Source organism: Nicotiana tomentosiformis, chromosome 2 (genome assembly GCF_000390325.3).
Source record: "Nicotiana tomentosiformis chromosome 2, ASM39032v3, whole genome shotgun sequence".
NCBI lineage: Eukaryota > Viridiplantae > Streptophyta > Magnoliopsida > Solanales > Solanaceae > Nicotiana > Nicotiana tomentosiformis.
The window spans coordinates 146841914-146854728 of record NC_090813.1 but is presented as its reverse complement, the minus strand read 5'-3'; the positions used below and the strand labels follow the sequence as shown (position 1 = coordinate 146854728).

Sequence of the window (12815 nt, the reverse complement as noted above, 5' to 3'; positions counted from 1 at the left end):
ATAAGAGGGCAAAGATTTATGCCCCCGAGTCATCTCCGGTTGCGATTATGACTGGTCCTCCTTCCGGGCCGGTCATAGACACCGTGATGATTGATGATGATGAATAAGCTAGTGATGAGGGAGCTTCTCTACATATAAGACAACGATCCTCATTATCTCAATAGGATGCTCGACTTGTTGAGAGAATTACACCAACCGAGGACGATGCCTCGGCACTTTGGGGAGAGTTTGATTTGGTAGACAATGTCAACTCCCGTTTTTGGGCCCCACGGGGCTGAGTACTGGATCCTTGCCGTCTTTGGTTTGCGAGCATCCAACAACCAACACTGCATTTGATGCAGCTGATTCTCACTCTTCAACTCTATCAGCTTCATCTCCATCTTGTCATATCATACTTCACCTTATACAGCTTAATACCCAGATTAGTGTTACTGCCAAGCTAAGATCGAGAAGCATTCAGGCTTCAGAGAAAAGAAAACCAACAATGATTTTTTTTGCATGTGGGCTGAAGCTACTGGAAAAGGGGGAAAAGGAGCTAGGGACAAGAGAAAGATACAATACATGAAATTTGAGGTTCGAAACGAAGGGATTCACAACCATTGAATAGCGATATTAAGAAGGACGGAGAGACGCAAAAGAAGCCCATAAGGAGAACAGATCAAGGAAAAAGAGAATAGATACAGTGGTGGACCCAGGATTTTGTGTAAGCGGGTTCAATCTTAGAAGTACATAACTTTAGTCGTAAAATAGTAATTGTCAAGTAGGTTCAAATAAAATATTTATACAAAATTTACGTAACTTTAATCCTAATTTTATTTGAGAAAGGAACATACATGCAGCTTGTGTAGAAGCACCCTTGAGAGAGAGCTGTAGAAACGGAAGGAATTCATTACAAAGAAATAAAGGGAAAAAGCTTATCTCATCTCTTAGAAGACGCCTATAATGATATACAACTGACACACAGGGTTTGTGTAAACAATTCAAAACCACCTATCTGAAATTAGTACTTAAGTGATGCTTAAGAGTCTAAAATATCCTCAGCCTTTTCATAAAGACACTAAAGCAGTCAAGTCGAAACTTTAGCTATTCTATTATATTGACGTTTGATAATAATAGAATATACGGCATTGAAAAAACCAAATGCTAAATAATTATTATGAGCTATATTGCCATGAAGTAAAATACAAAAGAACTTTTTCTTTATATGTTGGAGATGGTATACATTTCTTATGCTCACAGTTTATATCAAGAGTCAAAACTATGATAGGAGAAGTGTTAAAAGGAGACAAGGAAAATCTAAAGAAAATTATCTTAAAAGACCTACAATCTCTTAATCCATTCAGGCATAGCATAAAACAGGTACAAAGGAAGAAAAGACCTATATAAATGATATCAATTAATAGTGAATTGTAACTAAGTTTTAGTCATTAGTATGTTTAATTTGAATCTAATGTTTCGCGAAAACTTTTTTGTCCTTATGGATATCCGATTCCAACTAGCTTGAATTGAGGCGTTTATGTACCGTTTATATAACAACCAGAAGAATAGCGCATATTATGCAGATGTAGGACAAAGAATAAGGGTTCCTATATAACTTCTCTTATTCTTCTTTTGTAAGGAAATTTCCTCCGTTTATCAAAGAAATTCAGTTCGCAAGAGCAAGAAAATATATTTTAAAATAACTTCTCTTATAGAAATACGTTCTCTTTAGGTGATTCCGACTTCCTGTGGTTAAATTAAAAGAAAAAAATAACTTAATTATTCTTGCGCGAACAACGAACAACTAGGTGTCTATGCTGCAATGACAATAGAATTATAAATCATGACACATCCTTAAGACAATCACCTGATTTTAAATTTCAAGCAAAATAACACAAACAGCTAAAAGCACAAAGGACATAGTAGCAGCGCTACATCTCATAGTCGAAGATAGAAGGAAATATTTACAAGTATAGTTTTTCTAACACCATAGAGTGTTCATACATCTCAATCCCATTTGCTATAGCTGGGAGCAGCTATAGAAGGGGGTGAAAGTAGGGTCATTGGTTTTATTAAGCTGCTTCAGCAAATCCAACTCTGAGTTTGCCATAATCGAAGACTGTGTGATATCGACCCATGAAAACATCACCCAAGATCCTGTAACCAAAGGAATACCATAGAGAACTCAGTGAACAAAAGAACTGCAGGCTCAGGTTTAATTGTGCTGTAGCTCTATAGTTCGGATTAAACTTATATTTGGATTAACTGCATTGCTGATATTTATCTCTAAAACATAATTATAAACTAAAATAGAGAGAACATATAAAGATAACTTTACCAGAGTGGTCCGCGGGGAGGAGGAATGTCCAAGCCAGTGAAACCACTAATACACTGTGCCTTAGCACCCTCGCCCACCTTGAGTATGTACTGATCACGGGAAAAGAATCCAAAATTAGAACATAGATCAATCTAGGTCAGCAATCTAAACAGACAACTGAAACAAGTAAAAGGGAACCACACATCGGATTACAACTTCACTCTTTCAATCTTGAAAAAATTTGTTGAAAGGGTGGGAAAAGACTAGAGTGATAGTCTAGTAGAGAAAAGTTTTGCATATGGTCAAGGGGTTTGGTGTATCACTTGGATTTTTTCCTTTGTAAGATGTGGTCTATCCTGAATTATTCAAAGCTCAACCTCTTTATGTTACTAAACCACAAAACAAACAAATTCAGAAAAAATGCAAATGATCAAATTGATTTGGTGTACACTTGATGAATTTCTTCTTTGTAAGATTTGTTCTATACTGAATCCTTCAGACATAAAAAAAAATATTTTTTTTTTGGGGGGGGGGGGGGGGGGGAGGAGGTGTTGGTGAAGGGAGATGGCATCTAAATCTAGATTTGTTGGACCTTCTCAAGCGGCCTGAATTAGCAAGGTCAGCAAGTAATACACTTCCATAAAAATAGCAAAGGGTAACTTTTTCACGGCACAAAGATCTTATGCAGGTTTTCTTAGATTACTTAGCTGGAAAATGAGACATCTAAATTTAAGTAAAGTCGAAATACTCACAACCTCAAAATATGGAAGTACTTCTTGATGACAACAAACATCTACTTCTCTGTAGAAACTGAAAACCTTAAACACTAGAATCGGTTTTGTAATATGACAATTAGTTGTAATGCCACAAAAGGACTCTATGATGAGCCACTTAATTTTTTCTCTCTTTGACAATGTTGAATTAGAAGAGGAATAGCAATGTTTATTACTGTCAAAGACCATTATAAAGCATACCTCCTTCGGGACGAGGTCAAAAACTTTGCCACCAATTGTGAAAGAGACTGTAGGCATTGAAGAAAGCTTTCCACAGTCAACAGCTGATTCCCCCAATGGGCTTGGGAGACGCTCGCAAAGCTGTCAGTCAGTCAGCAATCTTTTCAAGAAAAGAAGAAAATTGCAGTGACAGATGTTTTACCTCATTCACATAGTTTAATATGCGATCTTGAGTCTGGTTTTGTCTCAGTTGATTCTCCATCCATATGACCGCCATTTCACAAGCAGAGCACATACCATCCTGCAGTCCTGTGGATCTGCCAGCTTTCTCGTCTACAACACTCTCAATTCCCATACTGCAGAAAAAAGGCCACAGAATTATTCAGTATTTATATCAACATTATGGATTAACCAAATGCACTATATGTTCACATGAAGGGGCAAAGAGAGCCTGAAGACTAACCTAACTCCGCGGTTTCCATCGAAAGTGCATACTCCAACCTGTGAGCAAATCTTCTTTGGATGTGCCTGTTTAAATACTGACCAATTAGATAACCGGGAAAGGCAACTAGATTGCCAAGTGTCATTTTGCTGTAACTGCACAGGAAACTGCATATCAAACAAATGAAAATGCAGTTACACAGTTGAATGCTCACCTCTGCTAACAGCAAATCCATGATTGTCTGCCCGTACTGCTCCACTACAGATTTGCATTGTTGGCTAGCAACTCCAGAGGCTCCAATGGCTTGATTAATCATAGTGATTATGGTCTGTACGGAAAGGGGTGGGTTTAAGATTGCTCAACCTTGGAAGTGTTTTAATCGTACAATTGTAGAGACAAAAGGCAGCAGATTTTTACTTAATTTATATTGTCAACATTTCCAAGCCAACAGGATAAAACTTGGCTACAGTTTTCGGGTTGGATAATTTTCTTTTCAAATAGAAGAGGGGTAAATAAATAAGTCGACAGAAGACTAGGACTACAGCAGAAGTAAAAGCATCATCCTCATTGAAACGTAATAAAAGCAAGTAACACAAAACAACAAGTACCTACTGAGGCAGCTTTAAACATATTAAACTGAAAGACAGGGAAGAAAAAGCAGATTTACAGACTTCGGCCCAGTGATAAGCTAAGATGGTATATCCAAAGGTAACCTCAGAAATGAAAAACCAATTTCACTACCATCCTCTCTGTGATGAAAAATTAAAACACAACACAGATCAGATGATGGATTCGTGCTATTTAACTCATGAATCTTAGGAAAATGTTACTTTTCTTGCTGAGCTGTTGAAGGTTCAAAGGAACAAGGAAATCAATAATCGAATTGCGGTTGACTTTGATGATGCAAACAAATAACAAAAACATAACAAACAAGCGATATGTCCCAAATCAAGGCTATAGATAATACCGTTGGACCAGCCAAGAGAGAAGTCCCTGAATCCGCTATTGCAGAGCACCCACTTTCACAGTAACCTACACCCGATATGTTCATGTTAAAAACTCAAAGGAAGGGAAAATTCTATATCCAGGCACATAGCCTTCATCTATATTCCCGAAATTCGGCAATCCAATTCAAAAGGTACATAGCAAAACATACCAGTAGCTTTACCCTCGATAAGAACATCACCCATATCAAACTGCCAATCATATTACTAAGATCAAGATAGCATTTGTACAAAAAATGAACATACATAGTATCGAATTGACCGAATGACAAACCTGCCAATAACCTTTGTGTGTGACTGGGACATAAGTGATTTCTCCCTTATAGTGATTAGGATCAACCCCACCAAACACGATTTCTCCGCCTTGTTCTTCCTCTGTATTTCGGTTGAGCCAAAATGAGAAGACAGGATCCTTGATAAGACCCTGTTGGACCATGTTGTACCTGGAAAAGACAGGAGATGCTGCCCAGATGAATGTCAAATCAAATTTAAACAGAAAGAGACATCCAGCCTATCCTGCATTTATGGAAATCTAATCCTTCAATGTGTTAAACCTCGTCTGGAAAGGAAATTGTCTAGAGCTTTAATTTGGTTTGTGGGAAAGAAATAGAGCAAACTAAATACCGCCCACGTACCAAACTGGAACAGCATTGCCAACTGAAATCTCCTGGAATCCAAGACCCAATATACCGTCAAACTTGGCTACCAAAAATGTCACGCTGGGTTCTCTGGTTGCCTCAATAAATTCCTAGTACATGAACACCTTGAGATATAAGATTTCCACTTTCAAGAGATTTAAAACAAGTGAGGAGCCTCACTAACCTGATCTGTTACAACAAGGTCACCAACTTTGACGTTGTCTTGACTGAAGAATCCAGAAATAGCTCCACTACCATACTGAATTGCAGCAGACTTCCCTGTATGGCAAATCAAAAATTTATCACGAACTAAATCACATTAAATTAAATGCCAAATACGATCTCAGTCTTGTGGAAACATTCGATAAGATCTTAATGTTGTTCATTAAGGTAGGAGTGACCTAGTGTTCTTAAAAGCAAAACGTGCAAAAAAATAAAACAAGGTCCACGGACTTGCATTGAATTGCGAGAAGTGAAGCGCAAAATTAACAGGAAACAAGAAAATATCGAACATTTATGAATTTACTCTACCATAAAAATTAAACTGCAGGTTAAATAACTAATTTCGGCATCCAATATACAATAATCCCAGTATTAATTCAACTCCTCAAAATTGAGATTCAAAGAAGCAACCAATTCTAGTTGGAATCACTTTGTGCACCATTATTTGAAGCGCAACTTCTCTAAAGCGCATGGCTTCAGCAATGAAGTGATAGCCCTTGCTGCATCGCTTCATAACTTTAAACGACCAAGCAATGGCTTTCAATAACACTGGAGTGAACTCACCTGGCAAACCCATTCAACTGCTATAGACTGTTCAATCCATTTTCTTTGAGCAACATATATAATTGTAATAGAACAAAAAATAAAGAATAACTAGTTCTCTGCGGAAAATTTCTTATGTCACAGACCTACATGGATACAAACCGAGTTAATAGGGAAGAAGAAAGACCATCTAAAAAGGCATTGCATAGGTTAAGACTTAAGACTATACAAGGTGCAACGAAAAGGCACTAATCGCAGAGAGATATAAGGATATTGATGTTTCTTTTCCAAAACCTCACTAGTTACAGTAATATACTAAGAAACACAACATAAACATTAAACAGCCTCGTTTTATGTCTTAACAGTCAACTACATGTACTCGTCAATTAACCTTTCCAAGGGAATCCCTTGATGCACCGTGAGAAACACATAAGGACAATACAAAAGATGTTCCATAATGAACAAGATGGCACGTATTCTAAACAATAACAGGCATTAGAAGGAAGCATATGTTTCATGCAGCAATAAACAAGCAAATGGTAGAGAGAAACAATTTGCATCAACATACAGAAATGGAAACATAACATACCATTCTTCTTATAAGTACTTGATTCGCTTGATTTGAACTTGGAATGAAAGAAACAGGGAACCTACACCAAGATAGGCAGTCATCAAATTTTACATCACTCAAGATGGATGTACAATGCTATGCTTTGTATCATTTGCATGTATAGAAGCTTACAGAGAAATAGCACTTCGACGACGGCACCCACAAATTCGAGCTACCAGTGTCAAAGATTACAGTGAACTTCTGAGGTGGAGTGCCTACACCAATCTCCCCAAAATATTGAGCATCCATATAGTTCTTCAGTGCTACAATGTCTGTATCCTCAGAGTCCCCGAGTTTACCACGGAAGTTATACTTCCTAATAGACGCCCTCAAAACGTCCCCTTCCTTTGACTCAATGCGTGCAGCAAGCCGGTTATTTTGATCAAATTTCATTTTTTTCAAGCCAATTCTCATCAAGCCATCATTGGATGAGGAGGCCAAAGGAAAGAGCAGTGCTGAGAGAAACAGGGCAACAAGAAATACTTTTGCTCCCATATTGACCTGTATTGAGTTCATTACTTATTTAAGCCAAAAGAACATATTTAACCAAGAAGAAAAAAGTAATTCCTCTTAATAAACCATCAAAAGCTCTAAAACATGATATATTCAAAAGACAAATCACTTGCAATTTTAAGGTTTAGACAGGCACGAAAGTAGAGGAAAATGCTAAGTACTAACAACAGCACAAATCCAATGGCAAGTTGCAAGAACTATTTTAGCAAATTCAAGCAACAGCATCAATCAATTAAGCAATTAGGCCTCAATTCGGAAAAACTGAATCCTCTACATCCATTAATCTCTATTCGGGCACAACTCAGTAGCAAATATTTGAATCGAAGAGTGGAAGCTTAAAGATTGAAACTTTGTACAATTTCTGTCATTTTAACAATCTAATCACCTCAATAAACATCTAGCTAAAAAACCAACAACAAAGAAAAAGAAAACAAAAAAGAAGTACATGAAATTCCCAAGCATAATTATCTTCCCTGACAATGTTTATCCCAAATTAAGGCTCTAACAAGTAGTACCCCCACACCATGCAAAGCATAAACCTAGTTAAATGTCATTAGACCCGGAAAAAAAATATTGACGAAACAGGAAAATATATATTTTTAAGTCCCCCATTATAATCAAATTAAAGCAGAAACACCAGTTTGTGAATCAAGAGACAGAAATAAGTCTTCTATTGCTAACCAAAACACAGCCAAAAATCTAGGAAACTCCGAAAAGATAGACAAATGTGTAATGAAACTAACCCCAAAACCTCTGATATTCCATAAAAAAAATCGAATAACAGATAATACGATTGTATGAAACGCAAGAATTAAAAAGGGTAAAAGCATTGCTAACCAGTTTGATGAAGCAAAGAGAGAGAAAAAGGTGAATGAGAAGAAAAACTCTAGAGATGCTGCATGTATAAATAGGAGAAAGAATAAATGAAAAAAACACTTTCCGACCCACCAAGGTTGAGATCAGCTACTACTATTTCACAAAAACTTCCCAAGCGTTGGATCTTCTGAAATATTTAATATAGCATTTTTGGTCAGTTATTGATAAACACTCTGATTTTAATTCTTGTGAAATTTTACTAAGCACATTTAATTTCAAATGTATATTTTTTGTCATTTGTATAGAAAAAATTAAATATTTAAACTAGTTGTAAAACTGTATTACCTAACAGTACAATATAGGTAATAAAATGATTAATAGTTTTTAAATTTGTAAGATCAAAGAAGAGAAATAAAAAACATACATTTTAAATAATTAAAAAGATAAATATGCTTAATTAATATCATAAGGACTAAATAAAAAAATTTCAATTGGACAAAAAGCGCAAATATCTCAATGTAGATCGTTATTTTTAGATAGAAAAATCGCTTTCACGAGATTCTTGTTTAGGGAAAGCTATATCAAGGAAGCAAAGAATATTTCGTTAGGAGAAGCAACTTGATCTGAACCGATGGGTTTTGAATCAACGGTGAAGAATGTTTTCTGAGGAGTAAAGGGTTGAGAAACAAAGGAATAAAGTGGGCCCGTGCCGAAATATAAAAAAAGAGGAAAATGGTCGGCGACAAGGATGGAATAGCGTGACGGAAAAGGACATTAGAGTTGGGGGATTAATATTTAATATTTAATGGGCATAACAGAACCCTTACGTATCGGAAATGCATGCAAAGCACGCCACACTTGCCTTTTGAGGTCAGTCATCTCCCTTTTTATTTATTTTTATTTTTATTATATTACATTATTGTTTTTATCCTAACAATGAGATTCATACAACAGGGGTTGCATTTCATTTTAAAAATACTAATAATAGTACTAAATCATATCAAATTATCATTTGAGTTATTTGAATTATGTACAAATAGCCTTAAAATTAAATCTTCTACATATAAATTATAAATAATTATTAGATATTAATGAAGAAGCAGGACATGAAATCATTTTTCGAATCTCATAGTGGATAACTTATTTTCTTTTTCCGTATATATAATAACCCAACCCCTTGATTTTGGTCAAGTATTTTGTTTTACGGTCAATATTAAAGTACTAAACATGTAACGTCGTGATCTATTTTTTTAGCACATTAAATCATATTATTTTAACAAAAATTTTACTACCACTTTATTTTTCATCTCAAATTCAAATAAGTCTTATCCTTCTACATTTTTAGACAGAATTTCTTTCTCCTTTTTTTCCCTTGCTTATAGTGTTTGCATTATTTAATATTGCTATATTGTAATGTGAAAATTAGTTCATAAATTAACATAATGTCATACTCCCTCCGTTTCAATTTAGATGAGCTAGTTTGACTCTGTAGGGTCCAAACGCACATGCAAGTATACGCGATCGACAAGTAATAAAGTGATAAGAAAGTATCATTCTCACGAGGATTTATGATCAACTAATGTCCAATCTAAGTTATTTATAAATTTAATGCTCAAGTGAGTATGAAGAAGATGATTGTGATTTTTGTAACTGAATTACTACGAACTAATAAACAAGCAAGAAAATAAGATAGCAAGTAGAGCAAACAAACACTTAAAAAGAATTCAATGAGATGGGGATATTCCAGGGTTATGGGGTTAACGTCTCTCCTATTGCATTTTTCAGGTTAATGTAATCACTTGACTTATCTAATTTTTTGATTAGTAGGATTTATTATGCTCACGAAATTCTTTCGACGCTTTGCTCGCCTATTCAATCCAACCTAAGACTATATTTCTATAGAATTAAACTTGACAAGAGCGCATGTATATTTCCTGCAAAAATAACAAAGTAAGGCAACTAGAATATGTCTATCCTAATCACGAATATGTTCTCCGATGCCCGGATTCAAGAACTTACTATATTCAATCCTATATGCAATTTATAGTTCTCACTTTTGAGTTCAACTATAAATTCGTAGATAGTACTCTATTGTTAGCTACACAGTGGAATAATTAAGTGCAAAATTGAATAAACAAATTACTATGATAAAGTCAAGAAAAATAATCAACCGTCAATTTACAATAGTCAAGAATGACCCATAACACCCCAGAATAATGAGGTTCTTAGCCACTCATGTTCATAACAATAATCAAAATATTGGTTTTAAACATAAAAGCTATGAATACTAGATGAATGATGAAAGAATTGATGAATTCCGTGTTCCCGAGTGTTTCGTATTTGTGTTTTTCTCTCAAAATGGCGTCTCTCCCTCGAAAATAGGTTTAGACTTGCTTTTATACGAGTTGGGGGCATTTTGGGTCGAAATAACCAAGTCCCGGACGAAATAGGACAAGTTCCTGTCACTAGCGCTCAGGGTAGCATGGGGCACTAGCCCTGGCACTAGGAAATTTTATGGGCTGATGTTACACCCCACGTTTTCGTACGTTAAAGCTTCGTCGTAAGTTAATCGACGTAAGTTTGGGAATGAGATTTATTTTGGGATTACAAGCATCATGCTATTTCAAACAAGTGATAAGTAAATTCGTGAAGGTAAGAGGGTAAGTGAATCGAAGAAAATGAGTTTCATTGAAGTTTGATAATTTGGGATAAAATACGGTCCGAGCTATAATACTCGATATTTATGGACTAGTACCGTACAAGATACCACATGACCATGATAGTGAGGTGTATAAGGTGTGTTAAAAGTGAGTAATATTTTAAATAATTTGAGATAATTCTTAATTATGTGGATAATTGGGTAATTATGGATTTTTAAGTGGGAGATTAACTTGTAAATTAAATTTGTGGACAATTATCTAAGAAAGATTTGGATAAATATTAGGGGGACAACACTTCCACGTAGGATGTCAAAATCTTGGCAGTAAATTGCCATTTAATCAAATGATTAAGTAGGCGGTGCCATAAAATGAACCAAACTTGAATATTGGACTCATTTTGCTGGACCAACTATTGGGAATAAGGATATTTTCCAATCTTGAGAGTTGGATGCGTGAGTTATGCATCAAAAAGCACTCCAAAGATTAATGATTCTTCCAAGCTAAAGTATGATATCTTGTAATCAAGACCAAATCCAGTAGTGACCATGAACGCAAGAGATGGAAACATGAAATTGCTTCGGAAAATTCATACAAGATCCGATTATGCGAAAGATGCAATTATAAGGAAGCACGGTATAATCTTTCTCAAGAATATCATACAAATTTTTTCCTACTTCGATCTGTCGTTACGTGTTGTCGCAATTGACGCGTGTTAGAGGGATTTTCAAGAGAATCGACTCAGGTATGTTAAGGCTAAGCTCTTCCTTCATTTTGGCATGATCTCGTAATTACATGTGTTTGATAACGAGGCATAAAGAGAAGTTCATACTCCACAATTTATATATGTTATCCTAGTCTCATAAATTATATTATTCTCCTTATCGGGATTTCATATTTAATTGAGTATTGTCTTCTTCCAGTCAAGAGAGCAGAGAGCCTATATATATAGTATTATAGTATTTTCATTACCATCGAGCTATAATCGATGGGCAGGACCCTATTGGGCAACCTCTGATCAGATGGTAAGTTATATACTGAGCCTACTGTGGCCGAGTGCCTATGAGCGAGCCCAGCATGGCCGAGATATAGAGCCTAGTATGGTCGAGCGCCTATGAGCGAGCCTACTATGACAGAGCAATTATATACATATACCGAGCCTTATAGGGCCGGACAACTATTTTACTTACTATATTGAAAGAGCTGAGTCAGTATCAGCAGGTAAGCATATGTTCAGATTATCAGTTCAGTTTCAGATTTCAGTATATTGCCTTACATACTCGCTATATTATTTCGTACTGACGTCCCTTTCTGGGGGCGCTGTATTTCATGCGTCCAGGTTTAGACAGACAGACTGGTAGACCCCCCTCAGTAGGTGTTGCCCGAGTTCAGCTTTATCGGTAAGCTCCCCATTCTTCGGAGTTGCCGGGTCTAGAAGTGTTGTGTACATCTTATGTATATATGTAGATAGTTTATGGGTAGGTCGGGGCTCTGTTCCGATCACAGTACATCCATCAGCAGAGCCTTGTAGACATATCCTGTAAGTTAATGCAGTATGTTGGGCTTGTAGGCCCTGTACGTATATTTTGTTGGCTTGTCAGTTATAGTAGTTATGACGGCCTTGCCGGCCCAGCTTTGTGTTGACATTTAGTCAGCGTTAGTCTCTATTTAGTTTTATATTTTTGCAAATTATCTTGCAATATGGCCCCTGGCCAAAGTATGACATTATATGTCCAGAATTCCTGAGTCGCAATTTGGTATGCAAGGATAGATGAGGCACCGGGTGCCGGTCTCGCCCCCAGGCTCAGGGCATGACAAAAGTGGTATCATAGCAGTTCTATCCTAGGGAGTCTACAAGCCGTGTCTAGTAGAGTCTTGTTTATGGGTATGTCGTGCACCACACTTATAAGCAGGAGGCTACATGGCATTTAGGACTGTCACTTTTTCTTCTTACTCTAGATCGTGTGGTAGAGATCATTTATAAGAATTCAAACTCCTGGCTTTTATTTTATCCGTAATATGACGATGCCTCCAGTTAGTAAGAGATTGAATGCGGATATGGAAGAGTTGAGTCAGAGGAACTCGATTTTTCATGATGCTTATGATGAGAAAATATAAGGT

General features: G+C 36.2%; 1 protein-coding gene across 2 annotated transcripts; it reads right to left on the bottom strand.

The window, feature by feature from the left end:
- Positions 1-1833: 1833 nt before the first annotated feature.
- Positions 1834-8197, bottom strand: LOC104084805 (aspartic proteinase-like). 2 transcript variants are annotated; one of them, XM_009588755.4, is made up of 14 exons: positions 8059-8197; positions 6841-7209; positions 6688-6748; positions 5518-5612; positions 5331-5443; positions 4970-5138; positions 4848-4887; positions 4659-4723; positions 3906-4019; positions 3713-3777; positions 3452-3605; positions 3271-3390; positions 2318-2406; positions 1834-2136 (listed from the first exon to the last, which is right to left on the bottom strand). In XM_009588755.4, exons 2-14 carry the CDS (start codon positions 7201-7203, stop codon positions 2052-2054), a joined length of 1533 nt encoding a protein of 510 aa, XP_009587050.1. In that variant the 5' UTR covers positions 7204-7209; positions 8059-8197; the 3' UTR covers positions 1834-2051. The 2 variants fall into 2 exon arrangements, with proteins under 2 accessions (XP_009587050.1, XP_018622408.2); XM_018766892.3 differs by having other exon boundaries at positions 7965-8066.
- Between the last annotated feature and the right edge of the window lie 4618 nt (positions 8198-12815).

What these genes read in the sequence shown, in the direction of transcription:
- LOC104084805 (XM_018766892.3), bottom strand. Translation starts at nt 8,051, where the DNA reads ATGCTTTTACCCTTTTTAATTCTTGCGTTTCATACAATCGTATTATCT. An exon ending in CACACAAAGGTTATTGGCAG is followed by an intron (nt 4,888 to 4,969) that starts GTTTGTCATTCG and finishes TATGATTGGCAG; the next exon opens with TTTGATATGGGTGATGTTCT. An exon ending in TATCGAGGGTAAAGCTACTG is followed by an intron (nt 4,724 to 4,847) that starts GTATGTTTTGCT and finishes TATCGGGTGTAG; the next exon opens with GTTACTGTGAAAGTGGGTGC.